The sequence below is a fragment of the Grammomys surdaster genome, unplaced genomic scaffold (assembly GCF_004785775.1).
Source record: "Grammomys surdaster isolate TR1022 unplaced genomic scaffold, NIH_TR_1.0 213, whole genome shotgun sequence".
NCBI classification, from domain to species: domain Eukaryota; kingdom Metazoa; phylum Chordata; class Mammalia; order Rodentia; family Muridae; genus Grammomys; species Grammomys surdaster.
In genome coordinates, this window is record NW_021604658.1 from 1,617,577 (window position 1) to 1,643,220 (window position 25,644).

The following is a 25,644-nucleotide window of genomic DNA, read 5'->3' on the forward strand; positions in this document are numbered from 1 at the left end:
ATGCGCAGATATACATGCAGGCAAAATATGCATACACATAAAAATTTTAATTGACAATTCATATCTTAATGTAAACATATGTAACACAAACATTATAATCACATAATTACATATCCATATAAACAGTCACAAATACAAGGCCATAATGATATATAGAAAGTAAAAATTACCACTATCCATCTTCCTGTGTCAAAACTACCAACGAGTGGGTGTGGTAGCTCATGCCTGAAATCCCGGAATTGAGCCTGAGGTAGGAGCATAGCTGCGAGCTCCAGGCAAAGCAAAAATCTATGTACAAGTTCTTTAAAATACTGGCCTTTCATAAGTTCCAATAAGTAAAACTTTGTTTACTTCCCCCCCCCCCCCCCCCCGCCCGGCCTCCGAGTGTCTCTGTACATAGCCTTGGGTTTTCTGAAACTCAACATGCAAACCAGGCTGGCTCAAACTCACAAAGATCTGCCTGCTTCTTCCTCCCATGTTCTGGGATTAATGCTTTGTGCCACTTCTGTTGGCTTATTTTACATAATGTTGATATGTATTAAACATCCAAGTACAGATACAGACACAAGAATCTGTAGGGGGAAATATTTAGAAAACGGTGCCTTCCCTGGCAGCCGCCATGTTCCTGCTGCTCCTCAGCTCTGACCAGGGCTCTAGCTAGCTAGATGCGCTGCCCTGGCACCCACGAGACACCAGCGTGGGGGAAGGCTCTGCCAATACACCAAGATGCATCCACAAAACTCGGCTGAATCCCAGGCAATATCTGCCATCCTCGCAGTACCCAGTAGAAATGAGACTCTTAAAGCTTAGTGATTATCTAAAGGATTTATATATTTAGAAATGATCAATCAACAAGATGCCCACATAATTACAGTTGTTACCCAGTATCTAACCTTTGGATAGAAGTTGCTACCCAGGACAGCTTTTTGAACCATCTGTGGTTCTCCATGGCTGATAGCCTCCTTCCTCTCCTCCCCTTCCTCTCTTTCTCCCCTCCCCTTCCTCTCTTCTCCCAGCTCCACCTCCTCTTCTACTGCCTAATCACCAAGTTCCACTGTGAATACAATGTAGCAGAATAAGTATCCTGCTACAAGAGTCTTCCTTTAAAAAAAAAAAAGGTAAAGTTTAATTTCTGTCACTGGGAACTGAAACGTCATAATAAAGTATGGTTAGGACTAGACTGCTAAGAACACATTTCCTCCACTCTTATTCTCCACTAAAATCATGCTATTCAAATACATGTTTCTTACCCACTCATCACCAAAACTTTATAGTTTTACCTCGTAAATCAAGTACATATATAACTAAACAGTTGGTAAACATATAAATATTGAGCAAAACTAAGGTCCATAAGGCACCACTGTGTAATGTATCCACTGTCAGGTTAATCAGACCTGTCATTATATTTGACAGTAAGAAAAAAAACAGCTGGTTCCTGTTCAGAGCTGTGATCAAACAAAGACTGGGTCCTTTTTTTTCAGGTTCTAGGATTAGAGATTCAGAATGGTTTTTATTTGTAGTAGGAGACTGTATAAGTTTCCAGGAACATGGAACTAGAGCCCCTTTAATTAGAAATTTGGCAAAACTCAAAATTATACCACTCAGTAATAGACAACTAAGCATCATCAGGCTGGAAGCAACCACCCACAGACAAAAGGCTAAATTGGCCATTCTTCGAGATACTGCTTCTATGTTTACTTGCACTATATGAAGAGAAATGAAGAAGCCCACAGCCACTGAGAAAACCCAACAAGTAACTTTTATCCAGTCTCTGACGTGTGCTTGTCTCTTAAGCACATACAATCCTGTTTGCACACCAGCCATGTGTATTGTCACATATCCCAAAGTGGAAATTATTCCTTCTCGGTTAGCATTTAATAAGCCAACTCTTGTGCCCCTGCCATCAGTACCGTACAAAATTATTCTCTTGAGTGGAGTAAAGTCAAGGGCTAGCTGATATACCACAGTAATGCTGACAGCCACAATCCACGACTTATTTAAAGGAAATATAATCAAAAGCAGAGATGTTATTAATTTGACAACAATGATGGTAAAGAAAAAATTCCAGTGAACTCCATACTCAGTTAAATGTTCCTGGTAGCCTATGGATTTTATAATGACTAACCGTCCCATTCCTAACAAGACTAATGGCCAGACAGAATACAGCGATTTTCTAAGGTAACTAAATCTAGACCCTTCTATATATTTCCTTCTAACCTCTGGACAAACCATTGCAGCCCCAAAAATAAAGCCACCTACTCCAAAATCCATTGCTCCTGTCCCATAAAGCTCAGTTTTTGCAAATCTTCTAGGGAAAAGTGGGAAATCCACCGCCAAAATGGCAATAGCAGTAAATACACTGTTAATGACACGATAACAGGTGATGGCTGGATTGTACTCTGATTCTAGGCTGACTGTCAAGAAGTTTGCAAAGACTTTCTGGACAGGCAGTTTGGCATAGCACGTCCTCCTGTGGTATATCTGATACAACAGCCATGCCCCACAGACAATCATAGTGAGATTCTCAAGGAAAATAAACGAAGATAATACAGTCAGAGTGATCACTAGGGGGACTATCAAAACAACGAAGTCCGTGAGGAATCCTGTGCTCTGGGTGTGTGAGAAAGAGCACACGTGCTGCGAGAAGATGATCCAAAGGCCTCTACACAGGACACAGAAGGCAGGGAAGCACAGGCCCTGGCTCACTTCCAGCACACTGGTTCCGCTGAGGTCACTCACAAAAGCTTCCTTCAGCTGCTTTTGAGACATTTTTTCCTTCCTATGAAAACAAGAACAACAAAAAAAAAAAAACATGGACTTGAGCACAACACTGCTGTGAAGTCGGTAAATACCTATGTACCTAACTTGAATTTACATATTTCTTGGTCTCAAAACAAAATATTAAGAGCTAGAGAGATGACTCATTAGTTAAGAGCACTGGCCGCTCTTCCAGAGGACCCGAGTTGAATTCCCAGCACCCTCATGGCAGCCCACACCTGTCTGTAACTCTAGTTCCAAGGGACACCTTCATACAGACACATGTTGATAAAACAGAACTTCAAGCCCCACTGGTTTCAATTCAGGGACAGATTTGTCCTGGCTCTCCTAGAACCTAAGATTATAGGAAGAAGTCAACACTGACACATTAACAGTATGAAATTTCTAGTACACAGTTTTATCTTCAACATAAGGCAAATTCAAAACAAAACTTGCTTAGCTCCCAGACAACTTTGTCTTTTTTTTTTTTTTTCTTTTTTGCTTTGAGACAGTTTCTCTGTGTAGCCCTGGCTGTCCTGGAACTTGTTTTGTAGATCAGATTGGCCTCAAATTTTGGCCTCTGCCTAGAGAGTGCTGGGATTAAAAACATCACTCCCCAGCTCTTTCTTTTGTTTGTTTGGCTTTTGTCTTTTTTTTTTTTTTTTTGATAGTGTCTCACTATGTATCCTAAACTTAGTACGTAGATCAGTCTGGCCTTGAACTCACAGAGATCGACTTGCCCTCCTCTCTAGCCCCTGCAATGCTTAAAGGCATGTGTACCACATGATGCAGCCATACCTAGTCTTAAAACTTAGTAAAAAAGTAAATTTAGGATATGAATCCAAATGACATCACAGTTATATTCATATTCATTCTTTCTCTCCAATATACTATTATATATATATATATATATATATATATATATATATATATATATATAAAAATTACATTATGATCTTTAAGATAAAAAAAACTTCAGGGGCTGGAGAGATGGCTCAGAGGTTAAGAGCACTGGCTGCCCTTCCAGAGATCCTGAGTTCAATTCCCAGCAACCACATAGTGGCTCACAACCATCTGTAATGGGATCTGGTGCCTTCTTCTGGCATGCAGGCAGAACACGGTATACCCAATAAATAAGTCTAAAGAAAACATGTGGGGGGGAAACTTCAGGAAGGGAGAGAGGATAGCTGTAAATGTATTTTAGAGTCAAGGCCCTTGGTTTCCAACACTGGGTGCATAAAGAAGAATGCATGAGCCCCAGGTTGCTCTTTTCCTCTTTTACTCAGAGCCATATTTTCAGATTAAGGAGCAGGTGGACAGAATGGATGCACAGTGCACAGCAGCGCTTGTGCCTTCTTTTTATGCAGCCTAAAAACCTGTCACATTTTAATGTCTCAAAAGTTGTACCCTGAGAGAACACACACGACGGTCAGACGTGAATAACGTCCCTGAAGGGGAGGCCCTACATCATCAGCACCTCACCGTAAGTGGCCCTGCTCTTTTGGCCTTTAAGTCTTTTTCCCCGACAGACCTCGCGACAACCACGCCCTGCCCCTCCGACTGAGGGTCTTCGGCGTTGACAGAACAGGCTCCCACTGCACCTGAGGGCACCCTCAGCTTCCGCCTCGAGAGCAGCGCTTCCGGCCGTCGCGGCGCAGCCTGTTCTTCCGGGACCGCAGATTCTGCGCGCCCCCGCTCGGGATGGCGACAGTCCCCACCCCGCCGACTCCCCACGCCCTTCAGTGTCTTGGGCTAGGTTGGTCCCGATCCTCTCAAGACCAAGCCGTGCCGGGGGTCCGTGGGAGGGGCGTCTCACCTCCGGCCCAGGGCGAGGCGGGTCAGGTAGAGGGTCCGAGGAGCCCGCGTCAGCCTCGGCCACGGCGACCTGCAGCAGACCACCCCAAGGGCTCTCGGGAACCACACTTTCCCACCCAGAACTCGAGAGGTCACAGAAACGCCACACCTTACCCCAGAGTCAAAAGACCGCACCTCACGAGTAGCCCGCTAGCCAGAGCCTGCGGCCTGGGACCGAGCACGTGCGTCCCGCGCCGCGTGTGCGCGCCCCGCCCCTGGGGAGGAGCCGGCGGGCTCCGGGCCATCTAGCCACCGCCGCTGCGGTCCGCCGGCGGCCCGGAGGTCCCGGCTTTCTTTCCTGGCGGCTCCCGCTCTTACTGCTCTCTTCCCTTCACGGGCTCTTCCAGCCGCCTCACCCTGCCCACCCGCCCCTCCAATCGGCCTGGGCCGGGACTACATGCTGGGCGCCCGGGCCGTGGGACCGGTGAGTGCCTAAATCCAAAACCCCTCACGGCCTGATGGGGTAGGGAGGTCTGTGTCTCTCAGAGCTAAAACAGAAGGAGGCCTCACTTTCTAATTCAGCGCTTCTCTTTTTACCCTCTTATGAACAAGGAGGAGGTAGCACACAGCTCGTGGCTTTTGCCCCAGGACAAGGACCTCCACGGTCACTTTTCAGCTTGCCAGCAGGGGGACACAGAGTGGGTGTTTCTGGCTGACCGAGGCTGGACGTCTGTCTCTTTCCTTGTCCTACCCAGGGACGGCGGGAGAGGCATAAGGAAACTGCGCCCTTGACTAGGGTCATATCCACCTTCTCAGGAAGGACACATTCTCACAGTACCAGGTGCTTCCGGAGTGGTATCGCAGCCCTGGGCACCTTGGGCACGCTGCCAGTGCTGGATCCCGCCAGGAATCTGGAGCAAAGCAGGCTGAGCGCCCCACCTCCCACCCCCAGGACCCTGGCCCAGGTCTTTTTGCCCAGCTCTTTTCCTTATAGCCTTCCTGCGGTTTTTCTTACAAAAAGAACGTTGAAGCAGAGGCAGAGGGGGTGGCAGTCTGGTTACCACTTGCCTTGACTTGGTCCTTCACATATTCATTACTGTCTTCTGCCTACTGTGGTCACACCCTTTCCAGAAATTCTTGGTGGTAACCGTGAGAAGAGGGGGCAGGAGAACTGGAGAAAACTGCTCTGATCTGATTTGACTTCAACCAGGAGCTGACGCTGCTAAGTAATAACCAGCATTTACTAAGCTCTCTCGAAGGTACTCCCCCATACGAGCCATAATTTTGCCCTTCGTGGTATGGTATTATACCATTGGCAAGTGTATAAAAATGAGGCTTAGAGAGCGCCTGTGATATACTCTAAGAGAGTTGTGAGGTTTAGATTCTAACTTAGGCTCTTTTGTGGTCTCCTGATTGGCCTGCCTCTCAAGATAAGCTTCCAGCTGAGTCTCCAGAGACCCTTGGGTGATGGGGTACAGTGCACAGAGTGATGTTGTCTAGCGCAGTCCTGATACCTTTTTCTTCTTGAATTTTCCTTCTCCATGTTTCATGGAAGTCCCTGGTCCTGGTTCTCTAAAGACTAGGTGTCAGAGCCTCAGAAAGTCTGTATCAGGGTTAATTCCTCAATCCATTATAGATGTCCCTCATCCTGGGACACTCCAAGTCTGACTGAGATTCACCATTTTTCAGATACTGTTCTCATACCAGGTACTTTCAAATAGATAGTCTCTCCTGGTCTCACCTTGTTTGTTTGAGACAAGGTCTGTCTTACAGTGTAACCCAGACAGGCAGGCCTCAAACTCTGAGCTTTCCTGCCTCAGCCTCTTGTGTGTTGAGATTGCAGGCACATGCCACCAGTCTCAATCTCGTCTGTTGGACAGTGGGCATTCCCTACCTGTTTGGTTTCTCAAAATGGATCATCAACTCTATGCATAATACTAATCTTGTTGCACAGTGATAGGATATTCAGATTTGTAGTGTGCTTTCAAACCTTGACCTCAGTGGCCTTCATAACCTCTCTATGTAAGGTAGATTTTCTTTTTTTCTTTTTTTCTTTTTTTTTTTTTCTTTTTTTTTTTTTTTTGGTTTTTCGAGACAGGGTTTCTCTGTGTAGCCCTGGCTGTCCTGGAACTCACTCTGTAGACCAGGCTGGCCTTGAACTCAGAAATCCGCCTGTCTCTGCCTCCCAAGTGCTGGGATTAAAGGCGTGCGCCACCACCGCCCGGCTGTAAGGTAGATTTAACTAGCCCAATTTTCAAGGTGAGAATCTGAGACCGTAGGGTTGCCCTGGGGTCATGTGCCCATCCAGTGACTGAACTATGATTCCCTTCTCACACGACAGCTTCCCAGGGACATCAGTAGTCGACTCCAGGCCCATCAGCTGCTGGCTACCGTATTTAGGGTATTTCTGTCTAACGCTGATGACAGGGCCAAGGCTGTCTCTTCATTCTCTGTGGAATACTGACCCAGAAGATTTTGCAACCCCAGCCCATCACTTACTTCCCTTAAAACTGCCCCATGGCCTTTTACTGTAAGAGAAACATCAGAAAGTATCCCAGGTAGTCTCTGGAGGCTCTCAGCAAAGGTTCCTTACTTCCTAATTGTCAGGGGGCCACACAGACTCTCCCTCTCTGCCCAGGCCTGCCTGGTTCTCATTTAGGATCCTCCTGCTTGGTGGGAGGAGCAGGACTGAGTCATCCCAGAGAGGCCCTCACCTGTGTGTGGCCCTTGTCTTCTGTCTCACTCTACAGGTTTCAAGATGACTCGTCTTCGATTCCCACACACCTGAGTCTTCTGCTGGAGTGATGGCCTCATGACCAGGTTGATAGACAGTACTGCCTGTGTCTGTGGCACAGAGCTCTGGCTGACCACACTGAAGCATGATGCTCCAGCAGGTAATCCTTCAAGCTGACATAACTGAGCACCACCAGGCACTTCCCTGCTTGCCTGTCTGAATAAAGACTGCAGTGCATCTAGTGAAGGATAGGAAAGACCCTTCTTTTCTCTCTTCGGATAGCTATCCTAGTACTCTTCCTTGAATGACTCCCTTTTTGTGGTTTTGTGGCTCCTTTCCTTGGAATGAATAAGGGGAGATAAGTAAAGAAATCCAAATCACGTTGATAACCTAAAATGGAGGCATATCCTGACAGCAGTCCCTGACAGACTGTTTTGTTGCATCACTTTGGAAGTTTGGAACTTCCAAGAATGTTCACTGAATCTGATCCTTTAAGAATAATCAAGCCAGGCGGTGGTGGCATACGCCTTTAATCCCAGCACTTGGGAGTCAGAGGCAGGCGGATTTCTGAGTTGGAGGCCAGCCTGGTCTACAGAGTGAGTTCCAGGACAGCCAAGGCTATACAGAGAAACCCTGTCTCAAAAACCAGAAAAACCAAAAAAAAAAAAAAAGAAAGAAAGAATAATCAAGAGGCTCAGCAGCAGTGGTGGCGCATGCCTTAAGTCCCAGCACTCAGGACGCAGAGACAGGCAGCTATCTAAGTTTGAGGCCAGTCTGGTCAACAAAATGAGTTCCAGGACAGCCAGAGCTACACAGAAGGAACCTTGCCTTGGGGAGGAGTGGGGGAGGGGGGGAAGAAGAGGAAGAGGAGGAAAAGGAAGAGAAGAGGAAGAGGAGGAAGAAGAGGAGGAAGAGGAGGAGGAGAGAATGAATGTATCAGCCAAACAAGCTGGGCATGGTAGCACACATCTTTATTTAGTACCAGCACTTGGGAGGCACAGGCAGGGAGATCTCTGTGAGTTCGATGTCTAGAGAGAGAGAGAGACAGAGCCTGTCTTTAAAAAAAGTATCCAAGTGAAGAAGGAACATGAGCAGTGAGTCTGTGCAAAACTGTAGGGGAAGGTAGGTAGCTGAGGTGGAGTCCAGCGTTCTGCCTCTGAAAAGGCTTGTACCCCTGGCCTGCAAGGTGGGAACCACCCTTCACTGTGCAGCTCTGTCCCAGACACATAGCATCCTTTCTGTATAAGTAGCTCAGATCCAGAGAGCACAATGGTATGTATTTGCTGAAATTTTATTTTACTTAATTTTGCCCCATCCTAAGGGCTCAGGGAGTTTGTGTTCTAGTGAGCTCCAGCAGAATAACCAAGGTAGGACTTGTCAGGCTCAATAAAGCCGAGGTAGATGCTGCTGGACTGAAGGCTAAGAAAAGTAGGCAAGACAATTATCTGCTCTGGGCTGTTGTATTTTCTTTTTTCCTTATTCCAAAAGTAATCAACTTTATCACAGCCGTGCTAGTGACCGCCCTATGCTTGGCCTTGTTAATAGGAGGCACTCAGCTTGAGTATGTTGTCTCAGTGAAAAAAATATAATAGTGTGACCTACACAGTATTCTTATGTCCCTGTTCTGGAGAGAAGGCTCAGACAGGTGAAGTGACTGCCTCAAGGTCATATTCATTATCAGGAATGTGGAAAATCAAAGGAAGGCAATCGAGAAGGACATTAAAGTTACCTAGTCTTAGTGTCCAAACACAACACTGTAAAGAACATTTCGACTTTTTGTTTGCTTTTTGAGACAAGGTTTCTCTGTGTATCCCTGGCTGTCCTGGAGCTCAATCTGTAGATCAGGCTGGCCTGAACTCAGAGATCCACCTGCCTCTGCCTCCCAAGCACAGGGACCAAAGGCATGCACCACCACCCAGCACAATCTAGCTTTCTAACCAAGCTCTTGATCACCATACTCAACTCCCAGTTGAATCAAAACTGTTTCTAAATTGTAGAGTTTTTTAAGTAGGCCCTTTCTCCTTTCCTTTCTCTTCCTTCTTCTCCCCTTCTCTTTCCTTTCTTTCTTCTGTCCTCACCCTTCCAAAGATTCAGCTGTGCTGGCTGCAGCAGTTATCCTAGATAAGAAGAGCCTACTTTGTGCATTATGATGTGTCTAAGCCTCACAGTCTTTAAAAGAAACTCATCACAGTGCTGCTCAAATGAAACAAGCTACCTTGGCTTGTTCCTGAGGGGTTAAGCGTTTAGAGTTCATCAGTCTTGTTGGAAACACCCATCATACCAAGACTTTAGCCTCCCTAAGCTGATTCCAGCCAGGCTTCCCTTTCTACTCCATCCTCCCTGTAGGACAGACAGCAGCTCTGTAAGGCTGGTAGCCTGTAGCCTAAAAGCTGCCTTAGCTGGTGCTCATAGCAGAGGAGACAGGACAGCACTGATTACTGATATGTACTATCAAGGCCTGGACTATATGCTCTGTGTGTCTCTTTTCCCCCATAACCTGATAGTTGAGTTTCTCTTCCTTTGTTTATGGGGAAGGTGAGGAACGTGGCTCTTAGAGATGAATAACCCAGACTCTCATGCTAGTAAGTAGCAGAGCTGAAACATGAGCCACCTGGATCTTGTAGAAACCTGTTCTTTCTCCTCTGCAGGCTCCACCCGTATTACCTGCCAACCAGTCTGAGACCCAGGTCTCATGGCTCTTGTGTTGTTCCTCTCCAGGTAAACGGCCACAGTTTAGGCTCTGATGCCCAAGGTAGGGCATCCCTCAAGGGAGACCTAAGGGAGTTCCTGGGTGGGGAGGTCCCACTGCACCAGCTGGATGACCTCACCAAGGTGAACCCCGTGACACTGGAAACAGGTACGGCCTTCCTCTTCTCCAGACTGTTGCTCTAAAAGAATAGGGGTGCAGTAAGGGTCTTCAGCACTGTTTCCTCAGTTCAAACTGACCAAAAATTGAGACTCCTGGCCTGGCCTCTGCCCCAGGGAGCCTGGCGCTGCACCTGGGCTCCTCCGGGAAGGCTTTGCTCTAGGGTTGGGACTCGTCTTAATTAGATCTTATGTCTATTCACTGGGGAGCTACAGAATTCTAATGGCATTTAGCTAATTACAGAGGGAAGGCTACTTAACAGATGTATGTCTGAGGTTCTGTCTGTATTTGAGCCAGACTTTGCTAACAGCATCTTTGCCTCAGTCCTGAGGTGCCTGCAGGCCCGGTACATAGAAGACATATTCTATACCAATGCTGGCTGTACCTTGGTAGCTCTGAACCCCTTTAAGTACATCCCTCAACTCTATGCACCAGAGCTGATGCAAGAATACCATGCTGCACCTCAGCCTCAGGTAAGGCTCCTAGGCTTCTGTCTAAGCCTCCCTGCAGACTCTCCGTCCTTCATCTATGCAACACTGATACAATCATTCAAATCCTACTGATGCTGTCCTAGCCCAACGAGAGCCCTCAGAAATTTGGACACATAACTAAGATACATTGTGGGACACAAATAGTTAATCAAGACTGAAACCTAAAATAGAAACATAAAACAATAGTTTTATTATTATTATTATCATTACTACTATTATGAAGGATCTTCTAGTCTAATTGTGTCCTTAGCTATCTTTTTAGAAAAGAATAAAAGCGTATATAAAAGGGGTTGTTGCCGGGCGGTGGTGGCGCATGCCTTTAATCCCGGCACTTGGGAGGCAGAGGCAGGCAGATTTCTGAGTTCGAGGCCAGCCTGGTCTACATTGTGAGTTCCAGGACAGCCAGGGCTACACAGAGAAACCCTATCTCGAAAAACCAAAAAAAAAAAAAAAAAAAAAAGGGATTGTCTTTGAACAGTCAGCACATGTTCTTCTATACTGAGAATAAATTATTTGAGGGATGGGAGGCAATGGTGGAGGCTGTGAATGGACATGTGTTCAGGAAGAGGCAAGAACAAGCTGGATGGATGGAGAAAGCCTAGGTTGAGAGGTGATTAGTAAAGAAAGGGTTGAAGATGACTTCACTGGGCAGAACTCCCACAACAAGCAGAATTTACTCCATGTGGAGGTGGGCCTTTGGACAAAGTCTGCCAGGGGAATGATAAAAGTGAAAGAAACAAAACACTTGAGGCCTCTTACCAGTCCAGTTACTAGGCAGCTGCAGCAGGGTCAGCTAGAGAAAGACAGCTCTCAGGAAGCTAAAAGTGATGATTGCTGGTTAGGCTGGTGAGGCACGGTGCAGACAGCACTGCCCTCCAGTTTACGTAAGGAGAAGTATCCAAGTGGAGTGCAGAGAAGTCGATCCTGAGAGTCCAGCTGGTCTGACACTATGTGCCCGCTCCTCAAATGTCAGGTCATGGTTCCCGCTTTTCCACGCTGCCCAACTGCATGTCAGCATGTTGAGGGCAGTATTTGTTGAAAGAAAATTGACTTTGGAACTCAAACCCTATAGATGTCCTTACGTGCTGAGGTCTGTGGCAGGTTATTATAATGCCTCTGAGCCTCACGTAGCTCGTCTTTAAGGTTAGCCTGCTAATCCTTAGGTAGTCTGCTGTCTAATTTATGTCATCCTGGAACAAGCAGCTGGGGTCACCTCAGAGGTAGGAACCTCAACAGAGAAAATGCCTCCGTAAGACTGTGCTGTGGGCAAACCTGTGTGGCATTTTCTTAATTAGTGATTGATGTGGAAGAGCCCAGCCCACTGTGGTCCTGGACGGTCCTGGATGCTATAAAAACAGTATGAGCAAGCACTCCTTTATGACCTCTGCAAGAACCCTGAGTTTTTTTTCCCTCCTCGAGTTCCTGCTCTGACTGCCTTCAAAGATGAACTCTGATATAGAAGTGTAAGCACAGTAAGCCTTTTACCCCACGTTGCTTTGGTCATGCTGTTTACTCACAGTGATAGAAACCCTAACTAATACAGGCAGTAAGTTAAGAGATTTTTTTTTCCAAATTATAAAATAAATAAGCAGCAGAATCAGACTATTAAAGAAAAATGTAGAGTTAGCTCTGTTGGTCAAGTGCTCACCTGGCATACACAGAGATCTGAGTTCCATCCCCAGGACTGTATAACCAGGTAGAGTGGCATTTGGGAAGTAGAAGCATCAGGATCAGAAGTTCATTATCATCCTCAGCTACAAAGCAAGTTTTAGACCATCTGGACTACAGGAAGGTGAGGAGGGGGCAGCTTGAAAGATAAGAGCACTGACTGCTCTTCCAGAGGTCCTGAGTTCAATTCCCAGCAACCACATGATGGCTCACAACCATCTGTAATGGAATCTGATACCTTTTCTGAAGACAACTACAGTGTACTCATATAAATAAAATAAATAAATCTTTAAAAAAATCTTAAAAAATAAAAAAAGCACTTTCTGCTCTCCCAGAGAACTAGGATCCAATTCCTAACACCAACATGTTGGTTCACAGCTATCTTTAACTCCAGTCCAGGGAATCTGACATCCAATTCTGGCCTCCAAGGGCACTGTATATATGCAATACAGACATATGTACAACAAAACACCCATACACATAAGATAATTTTTTTTAATTTAAAAAATAAAATTAGATGGGACCATAAGGTCAGAATGCTGGAAGCTAGCTGCATCCATGCTGAGAGAACCTCGGTGGATGAATCAGCCATAGGTGTTTTGCAGTTGGGCCTAACTTCATGTCGTCTGGGCAAGTATTTTTGGAGGAAGTATGCTAGCACCACTCCTGATAGCCTCCCAGTATAGGCTGTCACTGAATCACCCACTCTTGAAAACCAGTACTCACATGACTATTTGATATTCCAGAAATTGAAACCCCACATCTTCACAGTGGGTGAACAGACCTATAGGAATGTCAAGAGCCTGATTGAGCCGATCAACCAATCCATTGTGGTCAGTGGAGAGAGTGGAGCCGGAAAGGTAAGAGTGCCAGGTTTGTATCCAGTCCTACATACCTAGCTAGATGAGCAGAAAGGCGAGGGCCTGTGACATCATTGGCTGCCTAGTCACCCACAGATAGGCTGCCTGAACCAGGGAGTCTGTGTGCTGTGGTCAGCAGGCAGCACACCAGAAGTCAGAAGACAGAGCTCCAGGGCAGCCTCCACTGCTAGCTCTGCTGCCACCCTGGTGGGATACTTTCCCCTTGCAACTTTACTTTCTCACTGGCAGGGCCTCTAAAATCTCTAGAAACAGCAGTCAGTGACCAGCATAGTGGTACAACAGATAGAGACCTCAGAAAGGCTAGTAATATTGAAGGCCTCAGTCATTTCACTTGTGAAATAGAAAGGAATAGAGGGCCAACACCAGTATGGGACTTCTGTGTGAACGTGAAGAGCTTCTGTCTTTGACATGATGACACACACCTGTAATGCCAGGATTTAGGAGGTGAGGTAGGAAGATCACACACCAGCCTGCAGTCGGTAGTGAGACGCTTTTTTTTTTTTTTTGGTTTTTTGAGACAGGGTTTCTCTGTGTAGCCCTGGCTGTCCTGGAACTCACTCTGTAGACCAGGCTAACCTCGAACTCTCGAACTCAGAAATCCACCTGCCTCTGCCTCCCAAGTGCTGGGATTAAAGGCGTGCGCCACCACCGCCCGGCTGTAGTGAGACGCTTGCTTTATCTTGTTACACTTAGAGGATGAGGTTCAGTTCCCAGCAACTGTGTGGTGGTTAATAAGTGTCTGGAACTCCTTCTGACCTCTGTGGACACTGCACAGAGGTGTTGCAGACATACATTCAGGCAAACAACCATACACATAGAATAAAAAGTAATCATAGCTATTTAAAAAAAAAAAAAGTTTTAAAAACCCTGTCAGGGTTGTTGGTGATGTCAAGGGCAGTGTGTGAGAAGCTCCCAGTATGGCCAGAGGGCCTTACAGAGAGAAGAACCTCAGCCAGCGAGACAGGTGTTGCATAAACAAGGATTTCTACAGCTAGTGAGAGGCCTCACCCAGCTGCCTCTCCCTTCCCACAGCACTTTATGAGGGATTCTTTGGACTATAAGCCCCTTTACCTACACTGATGTCAGAATACTCTAGGACTGGGGAGAACCTGGCCAAAGACCAACACAAGCAGGACTCAGTAACCCTTCACTGAGTAGCTATTATGACCATGGGCTGGGCCTGCTTTCTGTTTTCATTTTTTTAACATTTAATTAGTTGCAGGTGGGGTGGCCGCTGTGGGTGGCACATGTGTAGAGGTCAGAGGACAACTCCTGGGAGTCAGTTCTCTCCTCCACCGTGTGGATCCGCGGGATAGAGCTCAGGTCATCAGGCTTGGCATTGAGAACCTTGACCTGTTGAGCAATCTTATTGGCCCTTTTTTTGTATTTTTGCTGTACAGGAGATTTAAACTCAGGGCCCTGAATATGCTATGCAGGCGTACTACCAAAGAATACATCCCCAGACCTTACTTTATTTTTCAATTTTGAGACAAGGTCTCAGTAAGTTGACCAGAATGGCCTTGAACTCACTTACATAGTCTAGCCTTCTTCTGACCTCTATGGGCACCAGACATACCTGCAACCAAAACACCTGTAAACACAATAAAATAAAATTAAAATCTAAAATATAACTTTAAAAAAGATCTACTTCCAGGTATAGTCAGAATGGGGAATAGGGTCTCCCTATTATCCCCATATTAATTGGAGGCAATATTTCAGTAACAGTGCACCTTAAACAAAAGGGTAAACCAGTTGCCTGCGTTCAGCCCCAAACACAGAAACACTGCAGAACTCAGCTTGCTTGCATAGTGGGCTAGGGGCATAGACTAACTGTCTGGCATTCACAAGGGCTTGAGTTCATTTCTTAGCACCACCAAAGTTAAATACTAATCAAACTGAAAGTCAGCAGAAGAAAGACAGTAAAAAGTAATAAGCTAGAAAATAAAAACAATGTAAAAAACAAATGTATTGCAAGGATTTTGTTTTGCAGTGTGAGTTTTGAGTTGCAGACTATGTACATGCAAGGTAAATGCTCTACCACTGAGCCACATTCCACAGCAAACACAACCTTTAAAAAAGATGGATAAAGTCTATACCTGCATGATGCACACACATATACGTAGACACATAAAATTAGATAAACTAAGTTTTTCTTTTAAAAAGAGGTTAAAATTGATACTGTTCTTGCAAAGAAAGTGCCAGCCCCAGATAGCTTCACTTACGAATTCTGCCAAGCATTAAAAGAACTGCTATAAACCCTCAAGTCTGGCACAAAATAGAAAAAAGTGAATACCTCCAACCTAAAAAATTTGTTAAGAGGTGGGGTGGGGTGCTAGGAGTTCAAGTCCAGCCTGAACTGTAAGATCTTGTCTAATAAAAAAAAAAAAAATCAGGGAAAGTTATAGAGTAATTTATCAAGGTGACAGGACACAAAGTCAACATGGAAAGATACAACTCTTTTCTTTTAATGTTGTAGTGTACATTTATAATCCTTAAGGAGACTAAAGGACAAAGTATTAGATATTTAAGTAACTATATCTCATTTTGGCTGATTAAAACCAAGGAGTATAAAGTTTATTAGATTGACTTTAAAATAGAGCACTATCATTTAGTAGGTTGTTGATTTGTTGTTTTGGTTTTTGTTTGTTTGTTTTTTTTTATTTGTTTGTTTTTTGTGAGTTTTTTTGTTTGTTTTTTGTTTTTGTTTTTGTTTTTGTTTTGAGACAGACTCTCTTTGTATAGCCATGGATGACCTGGAATTCACTATATAGACCAGGCTGGCCCTCACAGAGGTCCACTTGCCTTTGCTTCTGGGAGGTTGGGATTAAATTCATGTGCCACATGCTCAGCCAATAGTAGGGTCTGTGAAAATAAAGTTTAAAAGGTCGAGGTTTGGCTTTTTTGTATTGTTTTTCCACTTCACTTCATCAGTTAAACAATAGATGTAGTGAGGCAAGCATGGTGGTACACACCTTTAATCCCAGCATGCAGGAGGCAGAGGTGCTGGATCTCTGATCCAGGCGAGCCTGGTCTACAGAGCGAGTTCCAGGACATCCAGGGTGACACAGGAAGCCTGTTATTGGGAGTAGGGGGAATAGACACAGCTCGGCATGGAGGTATAAGCCTATGATGCATTGGGGAGTCAACAGCAGGAAGATTTCTATGATCTCACGGCCAACCTGATCTACAAAGAAAGTTCTAGGATAGCAAAGGACTACATAGTGAGATCCTGTCCCAAAAATAAATAAATAAGACAAAAATAGATACATAAACTAGATATTATTTCTCCAGGGTCTGTAAGCAAATACAGAGAAAGCCTTCTATAAAAGAATTAGTAATAGCTGTGAGGCCTCGGAGATGGTGACCTTCCAGACCTTCCAGGTCTGGGCTTGCAGTGTGTGGAGGGTGTTCCTCACACACTCCAGCCTCTTTCCCTAGAGCATCTTCTGAGCTGAGAGAAGCAGAGGTGCGCACTTCACAGATAGGAAGTGCCTTGCCCAAGGCACTGCTGAATTCAGCATCCACGCATTTGTGTAGGCAGCAACATTTGATGCATAGAACCCTCTAGTGGGCATCTCTCTTGGGCCCTGTAGTGGGAGGGCATAAGAACGAGGACTCTACCTGCACGGCTGTTTTTGATACAGACATGGACATCCCGATGCCTGATGAAGTTCTATGCTGTGGTGGCTGCCTCACCTACTTCCTGTGAGAACCACAAGATTGCAGAGAGGATTGAACAGCGGATCCTGAACTCCAACCCTGTCATGGAAGCTTTTGGTGAGCTCAGTGTCCTCTGCACTGCACCTCAGTCCCATGTCTTCTGGGATCCGCCCCCTTCCAGGAGAGGTAGTACTGGAAGACCGCTCTCTGGGCTGGAGAATGACTCTTCACTACCTAGGCTCCAACCTCTTCCCAGATTCCCTCAGCTTCCGTCTATTAAAGGTGCTACCATACGGGGATACAGCTTGGTGCCAGAGCCTAGCATCTGCGAGACCCCTTTCTGGATAGAGCTGGTGCCATCTGGCACATCTAAAACAGTTGAATAGCAAGTGCCTTGGCTCATCCAGTCTAAATCTTATCTTTCCGTTGAGTATCCTAATGTTGCAAAAGGAAATTTGTCAAAGGTGGCATAGCTTTTGTGGGATGTTTGGGAGATATTTTGATTTTTTTGGGTTTTGGTTTTTTGTTGTTGTTTTGTGGGGGAAGGGAGTTGTTTTGGTTTGTTTGTTTTTTTGTTTTGTTTTTGTTTTCTGAGACAGTTCCCACTATCTAGCTCTGGCTATCCCGGAACTCATGAAGACCAGGCTGTCCTCACACTTACAGATGTCTGCTAACCTCTGGCTCTGATTAAAGGAGTGTGCAACTACACCTGGCTTTTGGTGCCATACCTTTTAGTGTCCATGTTGGGCCTTGAGTCCACTTGCTATATCTGTGTAAAACCTGTAGTAACAGCTTCCTTTCATCTTCCTTGACTGGGGATGGAGAGAGAACTCAGTGGTTAAAAGCATTGATTGTTCTTGCCGGGGACTTGAGTTCAGTTCCCAGCATCCACATGGCTCACAACCATCACATAACTCCAGTTCCAAGGGATTAACCACCTCTTCTGACCTCTTGCAGGCACATATGTGGTACACATACATGAATGTAGACAAAACACTCATACACGTAAAAAGAAAAAACGCAGCCCTTGCCACCTAAGTGTGTTCATTCCTGTTCCTGATCCAGAACCCATTTGCCAAAGCCTATGTGTACGTTCCTTAATCCTGACCCTCATGACATAGAAAAATCAGCAAAGGGGCCTTTAGGTGACAGAGCCTTTAGAGAGAGGGACACAGCCACAGCAGCTTGTGAAAATTCTGCAAGCCTGGGAGAGCGGGTGTAAACAGAGGTGTGATCTCTAGGGAACGCGTGCACACTGAGGAATAACAACAGCAGTCGCTTTGGGAAGTTCATCCAGCTCCAGCTGAACAGGTAATAGCTACTGCCATTCAGCAAGTGGGACAGCAGAGATGGGGACTGGAAGCAGCTGGGCAGTCACCAACCTGGGCAAAGCCATCCTCAGAGCTTATCTGTTGTATCTATGGGTTTCTTGATCTTGGTGAACTCTGGAGGTGTCCTGTTTTTAACCTAGAAAACCTAGAAAGCTACTGTGACCTTGAACTAATGTTCTCATGGACTGTGTGCTCATGATGGCTTCTCGTGCTCAGAAACGTCTTGTTAAATGCCTCTTTGGGATAGAACCTTGAATCTGAAGCTCAGGCATTGGCTCACAGAGGTGATTCTCATGCCTACCTGAGCTACATGCAAGAGAATGTCCCAGAACACTCAAAGACATTTGAGTTTTGTTGTCTGAGACAGTCTCGTATAGCCCAGGTTAACCTTGAACTCCTGCTCTTCCTGGCCACTACACCTGGCTTCCCAAGGACTCTCTAGATGTTCCCTGCCCAAGAAAGCTTGGAAGGGATTTGCTAGGTGGCAGTCTGGTGTACAGCTATCACTAGTAAATGGCTATGGGATGAAGGGATAATAATACTGGGCTCTGCTTCTGTGTGCCAGAGCCCAGCAGATGACAGGAGCTGCAGTCCAGACCTACCTCCTAGAAAAAACCCGTGTGGCCTGTCAGGCCTCCAGTGAGAGGAACTTCCACATCTTCTACCAGGTCTGTGTCAGATGAAATGCACGGTGCCACATGCAAGGCTGGGTGGCTTGTCCCTCTATCCCTAGCATGCTCTATACATGGCCCCTTGGCTTGCTTTCAAGCAGAGCTATTCACCAGGCACAGTGTGGGCCCAGAGCTATGTTGTGCTGTCAGACCAGAAGGTCCTTGAGCAGGGCTCTGTCTTCTAAATAGAAGTTACATTACCCACACTAGACTGAGGACACTTTAGGATAGACACTTTGCCATAATAGCTAGAGGGCTGCTCTGGAATTGTTCCTTCTTCCCTGAACTGGGCTTTTCTAGTACACTGGTAGGGCTCCTTGCACCCATAAGAAGCTTCTTTTGGCAAGGAGATACCTCTCTAATCGAGATGATGACTCCCCTGAAAGAATCATGTATCCTGCATCAAACCACCAGCTTTCTGGGAAGATGGTTTTTTAAATGAGGCTGGAGACATCCTGGACAGAGATGTTCCTTTTACCCCATACTCTGCGCTCAGCCTGTCAGTGTTGCTGCCATTTCGTGCTCCTCATTCTAACCCCAGATTTGTAGGGCCTCCTACCCCCAGCTCAGTCTCCTGTACACCCCTTCTCACAGATTTGCAAAGGAGCCACCAAAGATGAAAGGCTACAGTGGTACCTCCCTGAGGGAACCGCCTTCTCCTGGCTACCCAATCCAGAAAGCAGTTTGGAAGGTAGGAGGAGCCCATTCTGCCCACAGCCTGTCTCCTTTCCCCCACTGACCCTGCTGACCACTGGGCTGTGACATGGATTCTTTTCAGAGGATTGTTTCGAGGTGACCAGAGAGGCCATGCTCCATCTGGGCATCGACACCCCCACCCAGAACAACATCTTTAAGGTCAGAAGAAAAGTCATGCTACTTACATGTAGAGGTGATGGTGGCCCTTCTCATGGATTGTCCCTGGACTTGGTACTCTCTTTCTGTGAGTGTCTAGGACTTCAGGCCCTATTGTACCATATCCAAGGAGCTGGCTGCCACTCTGTGAGGAACCTGGAAACAGGTGCTGGACTGGACTGGCTATAGGGTCAGTGACATGTCATATAGTCCTTGAGTAATGAACTAGTGCAGTGACCTGCAAGCCCAGAACACAAGCACCTTGGGGCAGGTTTTATTACCATGACAAGAATAGAGAAATCATCTTTTCCTGCTTGTGTGACACTTGAAAGCTTAGAAATTATAGTCACACCTCTTAGCTCACTTGCTTTTATCAACTGTCTCTTGCACATAAAGATTATTTCCATTTTATATTTGAAAAAAATCTAAGATAGAGAAACCCAAGATACCACTAAGTGACAAAGTTGGTTTCAGGAGTTGTCATTCCAAATGCCTACCTCTTCTTCTTCCCCAACCGTGTCCTCTGCCTCCCTGTCCCTCTGGGAACCCAGAGAGCTAGCCTCATCTGCCTCACTTCCTCATGCCCTAGAGCAACAAGGTGTAATGTATAGGGTAGGCTGGGAACAGGGACGGGAAGACGGGGATAGTGATGGCCTCCACATGGTGTTTAGGAAGCTAAGGTGCCTCCCCTAGTATGGACACTGTGAGATAAGCATTTGTGCAGAATGGCAGTACATGGAGACAGGCCAGAGGAAGTGGACAACACTAGGAGTGTGCATGAGTGCTGGTTTGAAGGTGTTATGACATACTTAGATAGCAGGGAAGACACTATGATCAGGAAGGTGGTTTCCCACTGCAAGGCTAATCCATTCCACTGAAGATGTTATGACCCCGTGCCACAGCCAGACTGCCCTAATAGTTTGAGACCAAAAGACCAGTAGCATGTAGAGATGATCTGTCTTGGGACCAGATAGCAATGGCAGGAGAGGCTCTGTTCTCTTAGTATGAGGTGCAGGGGTTCCAAGGTTACTGGATCTTCCAAGGGTTCTCATTGCCATCATGGCTTCTTGAAGTTGCCTGTATAGGTCACTGAAGGCATAGGCAGAAGGGTGGCACCTACTGCAGAGACCAAGATCACAGTTCCTCCCCTAGGCTGGACTATCACAGCCCAGTAATACTGAGAAAGGGCCCAGGAAACCATGGCTAAGCCCCACCAGGCAGAAATGCCCCTGGCCCGTAACTAACAGGAGCAGTACTCCCATGCAGACTGTTCTGAAGTGAGCAGCGGGACAGAGGATGAGTGGAGGCAGGCCCTGCTCGTTGCTCTGGAAGGTATCTGAAGTCTGCTGCCTAGATGCTAATCTCACCTCTCTCCTAGGCTGGACATTAACCTCCTATCTCTGTTATGGGCATCCTCATGGCATGTACCTCACAGAATGTTGAAGAGATTGTGTTGGGATCTCTACCATACGAAATCATGCCTGACCGAGATAGGCAGTCATTGGGAGCTCCCTTCTGTTGTTGTGACATCAGCATGAGGATGTGTCTTCTTGGTCAGGTCAAGCCTCTGCTTCCTGACCTCCCTTCTGCTCTTCAGGTCCTAGCTGGACTACTGCACCTTGGCAATGTCCACTTTGTTGACTCAGAGGATGAAGCCCAGCCCTGCCAACTGATGGATGGTACCAAGGGTGAGCAAAGATGGGAGAATGCACCTGGAAGGAATGACTAGTGTTAGTGGAATGCAGTGGGAAATTGAAGGGTGAACTTTTCAATCTAGCACCCTTGATTAAACCGTCTGCTGTAAGGCCCACCATGGATAATTACTCCTCATCCTCTGATGAAGCCAACAATGTTGTCTCCAACAATCAGAGTCGGGTGGCTTGGAAAGTGATTTGTCCATTTGTAACACTGTGACTTCAAGTCCTGCCTCTGCCATGTAAGGAGGCCTTGGGCAAGGCTCTTCATCCACTCAGTTCCAGTGGAGAGTGTTTGCCTAAGGAGGACTCTCCTCTCACAGTCTCTGTCAGGACCTCAGCCTTGCTGCTGCAGCTCCCAGAGAGCATGCTGCTGGAGAATATGCGGATTCGAACCATCAAGGCAGGCAAGCAGCAGCAGGTGTTCCAGAAGCCCTGCTCCCGAGCTGAGTGTGACACACGCAGAGACTGTCTGGCCAAACTCATCTATGCACGGTGAGTGATTTACTCTGGGCCTTCACTTCCCCATAGATTCTTAGCCTGTCTAGGGTTGGATCAAACTTTGTCAGGCAATAGATATAGGTCTAAGATGGTGGAGGCTGGAGAAAGCGGACCAGTTGCTGGGCTCCCAGGAGATGCAAGGCATGGCCCCCAGGTTTGCCCTAAACACTGCCTTTGGCCTCTGCACCTATATTGAATGGAGAAGTTGCTCCAAAGGTGATCTCCACCTTTACAGTTCCAAGTTCAGAGTGTTGAGTAGTAGATAGGCCCCTCTGTCACCTCCACCCTAATACCTTAGGTCATTCATCTGCGGAGTTAGATAGCATAGTGGAGCCAGAAGCTCAGCTCACAGTCAGTGCCACCAGAATACACAACAGGTGGGAGCCCAGCATGGCAGGGAAGGTGGGTCCTCACCTTTCTTCAGACATGACATAGGCACCTGCATCCTCTGGCCACGTGGTCACATACTGTCTTATCTTGAGTTTTGAGAACCTCAGAGTACCTTGTAAAGACTAACATGCTCAGACTCCCCTGAGATTATTATGGCCAGTGTTTATATAGGAGTATGTAAGATTTTTGACAAGCCTGTTCAGAGCCAAGAATCTGAGGTCCTCCTAAGCCCATGTCAACTAGAGATAGGTACTTCTGCCTCAAAGCAGGTTTTAGGTCAGAAGTTGTGGAATTTTTGTACTTCAGGTTATTTTAAGACAGGGTCTTACTGTGTGACTCTGGCTGGCCTAGAACTCATTGTCAGTACTGTAATTAAAGGTGTATGTGACTACACCCAGCAGCCAAAAGATTTTTAAGTAACTCTACAAGTAATTGTACAATGGAAAGTTAGAAGTAGAACAAGCTTCTAGCTAAAGAGCATTTTACACATGGAAGCAGTCATGTTATAATAGTCCACTCATTTTAGTATCTTCCATGAATGTTTGAACCCCTGTTGCCAAAAAAAGTCTACTGAATTAAACCAGCTGGAGAGTAATTACTTAAAGAGAAACTAAGGCATAGTGGCCACCTCTAAGCCCAGCACATTTTAGGCTGAAGTAGGGGTTGCTAGTTCCATAAGAGTCTATATGTAGGCCCTATTTCCAGAATGAGAGTAGGGGAAGGCAATGTATAGGAAAGAAGTCTGTTGAACAGTTTTGTGCTTGGTGCCTCTTTGTATAGAAGTTTCATTTTCTCGGGGCTAGCAACAGTTGCAGAATCGGGAATGCCATTATCTTGTGATTTGGCCCCCCTCATGCAGGCTTGAGTAGGATGTGGCAGCTCCTTAAGCATTTTTCGGGGGAATTCAGTATTACTCAGCTTATTATAAACACGACTGGGACCTGCCAATATCTTCTAGTCATGGCATTAGCTGGCAATGGGTCATGTGACTAATGCAGACCCACACCCTGCCTGACCCAGGAGTCTAGCTGTCCTGTCTTGTTAGAACAGGTTAGATCTGTGTATACCTGGAAATATATGCCCAGAGCCTGCTGCTGCAGTAGGTCAAGATTGCATAACCCAGAAACAAGAAGATTTAGCCTTTGGCCTGGTAGGTTCAGAACTCAGAGCCTTTTGGCATGTGGCGCCCTTCCTGGGAGAACAGTTTCACCACATCCTACTCTTTCCCACCAACAGGCTCTTCGACTGGCTGGTATCTGTGATCAACAGCAGCATCTGTGCAGACTCCAGCTCATGGACTGCCTTCATAGGTAGCAGGGCTCACCCTGCCAGGAACCCTCCAGAAAATAAGCCATTGGATCAGGGGTGGAGGAAGGATCCCTGGGTCTCATGGGTGCCTGTGAGCAGCTCCTTCCCTCTTTCTGCTAGTCTCCCCATCTATCCATCCATCCTTCCATCTGTTCATCCAGGAGTTTGATGGTATTTCTATGTTTGAGTGCCCACATATGGCAACACGTCTGTGGCTCTCACATCAGTTTATGCCTTATCCCTAATGGTCCTTTTTCTCCTAGTCCCAGGAAGGTAGTCAGAGACACAGTTGAGGGCAACATTGTTGTAACTTCGGGTTGGGTGAGTCAAATAGGGAGAAATTAAAGCCTAGAGATGCCAAAGGGGAGCATCAGCTAGGCTGGGGAGATAAGGTCCTCTGAACAAGGTCGATACAGAGAACATTCCCTGGGATCACACAAAAAGCAAGACCCAGGATCCTCAAGGGGAAACCAGTTGGGGCCAGAGGATTTAGATTTGAAAGTGGGCTAATGCCTGGGCTGCCCTTCATTCAGATTTTTGGCTTTCTGTTTGCTCTGATGTGGTATAGGGCAAGGGAAGAGGTCTTGGGACCTATGTAGGTGGGTTGTGGGAACAGGAGACTGTCATCACTCAACCTCATCCCAAGACTGATGGAGGCTGCAGCAAGGGTCCAGCCACTTGGGCTCCTGTGGTTGTCATCTCTCCCACCATGTGGTATCCATGGTTCTCTCCTCTCTTCTCAGGTCTGCTAGATGTGTATGGGTTTGAGTCATTTCCTAACAACAGCCTGGAACAGTTGTGCATCAACTATGCCAATGAGAAGCTACAGCAGCACTTCGTGGCTCACTACCTCAGGGCCCAGCAGGTGAGGAATAGGGCAAGTCATCCTTCTGGAGGCACCTTTGTTCCTTGTTTTATTAATTGATAAATAATAACTGTATGTACAAAACTGTTTTAATATATTCCTGTTCCTTAATGCTATTCTGGAACTTGCTTTCTTCCACCCCTGCTCCTAGGAGGAATACGAAGTTGAGGGCCTGGAGTGGTCATTTGTCAACTACCAGGACAACCAGACCTGTTTAGATCTCCTCGAAGGGAGCCCCATCAGCATCTGTTCCCTCATAAATGAGGTAAGAGGTTAAGCAGTGAGCCGAGCAACAGAATTGGCCGGTCTCTGGGCTTCTCTGGTGCCTTGGTGATTATTTGTGTGCTCTTTTGTCTGTCTCTCTCCCCCATCTACAAATAAGTGTGCTAATCCCTGTGCTTTCCCCTGGAGCTGCTATAATGCTCTTGACAACTCTGCTACCATGGGTCCAGACACTGAGGATGGGGCAGGTGTGGGAAGACCTGTCACTGGGATGACTGCTCACTCCCACAGGAATGCCGCCTTAATCGGCCGAGCAGTGCAGCACAACTACAGACGCGGATCGAGAGCACGCTGGCAGGCAAGCCGTGCCTGGGCCATAACAAGCTCAGCCGGGAGCCCAGCTTTGTGGTTGTGCATTTCGCAGGACCTGTACGATACCACACAGCGGGCCTGGTGGAGAAGAACAAGGTGAGTCTGGGCCATAGCACACAGCTCCTGGGTAAGAACGCTGAGTCACTGCTGCATGGACAGAATCGTTCCTGTAGGACATCCTCTTTCTCCTCAGTGTCCTTTCCTCAAAATCCAGACTCACTCTCTTGAGCCCTGCCTAGGATCTTTGCTAATCTATCTGACCTGCCTTGAAGTGGTCCATGTTACACATGGCTCTTCTTTTTTTTTTTTTTTAATTTATTTATTTATTTTATTGATGAGTACACTGTAGCTGTCTTCAGACACACCAGAAGAGGGCATCCAATCTCATTACGGATGGTTGTGAGCCACCATGTGGTTGCTGGGATTTGAACTCAGGACCTCTGTAAGAGCAGTCAGTGCTCTTAACCACTAAGCCATCTCTCCAGCCCTTTTTTGGTTTTTCAAGACAGGGTTTCTCTGTGTAGTTCTGGCTGTCCTGGAACTCACTCTGTAGACCAGGCTGGCCTCAAACTCAGAAATCCACCTGT

The 25,644-nt window shown here is 46.5% G+C and overlaps 2 protein-coding genes across 7 annotated transcripts in view; one reads left to right on the top strand and one right to left on the bottom strand.

Annotated features, from left to right (window-relative positions):
* Window positions 1–1,026: 1,026 nt before the first annotated feature.
* On the bottom strand, window positions 1,027–4,776 carry Pigw (phosphatidylinositol glycan anchor biosynthesis class W). 3 transcript variants are annotated; one of them, XM_028772441.1, is made up of 2 exons: window positions 4,726–4,776; window positions 1,027–2,779 (listed from the first exon to the last, which is right to left on the bottom strand). In XM_028772441.1, exon 2 carries the CDS (start codon window positions 2,767–2,769, stop codon window positions 1,258–1,260), a length of 1,512 nt encoding a protein of 503 aa, XP_028628274.1. In that variant the 5' UTR covers window positions 2,770–2,779; window positions 4,726–4,776; the 3' UTR covers window positions 1,027–1,257. The 3 variants fall into 3 exon arrangements, with proteins under 3 accessions (XP_028628274.1, XP_028628273.1, XP_028628275.1); XM_028772440.1 differs by lacking the exon at window positions 4,726–4,776 and adding an exon at window positions 4,240–4,397; XM_028772442.1 differs by lacking the exon at window positions 4,726–4,776 and adding an exon at window positions 4,289–4,363.
* Window positions 4,777–5,645: 869 nt separating this feature from the next.
* The window catches only part of Myo19 (myosin XIX), a 30,787-nt gene continuing 10,788 nt past the window's right edge, over window positions 5,646–25,644 (top strand). The window contains exons 1-16 of one of the 4 annotated variants that reach the window (XR_003712010.1): window positions 5,646–5,810; window positions 7,302–7,445; window positions 10,004–10,142; window positions 10,476–10,624; window positions 13,057–13,170; window positions 16,836–16,968; window positions 18,093–18,162; window positions 18,748–18,850; window positions 19,448–19,544; window positions 19,632–19,708; window positions 21,303–21,393; window positions 21,723–21,894; window positions 23,527–23,600; window positions 24,342–24,463; window positions 24,615–24,728; window positions 25,003–25,153. Coding sequence is in view for 3 of the 4 variants with exons in the window: in XM_028772356.1 (XP_028628189.1) it covers window positions 7,431–7,445; window positions 10,004–10,142; window positions 10,476–10,624; window positions 13,057–13,170; window positions 16,836–16,968; window positions 18,093–18,162; window positions 18,748–18,850; window positions 19,448–19,544; window positions 19,632–19,708; window positions 21,303–21,393; window positions 21,723–21,894; window positions 23,527–23,600; window positions 24,342–24,463; window positions 24,615–24,728; window positions 24,977–25,153 (1,647 nt within the window). In the remaining variant the exon portion in view is untranslated. Of the gene's footprint in view, window positions 5,811–7,301; window positions 7,446–10,003; window positions 10,143–10,475; window positions 10,625–13,056; window positions 13,184–16,835; window positions 16,969–18,092; window positions 18,163–18,747; window positions 18,851–19,447; window positions 19,545–19,631; window positions 19,709–21,302; window positions 21,394–21,722; window positions 21,895–23,526; window positions 23,601–24,341; window positions 24,464–24,614; window positions 24,729–24,976; window positions 25,154–25,644 lie in introns of those variants that run through there. The other 3 variants (XM_028772356.1, XM_028772357.1, XM_028772359.1) reach the window with 3 other exon arrangements.

What these genes read in the sequence shown, in the direction of transcription:
- Pigw (XM_028772441.1), bottom strand. Translation starts at nt 2,769, where the DNA reads ATGTCTCAAAAGCAGCTGAAGGAAGCTTTTGTGAGTGACCTCAGCGGA.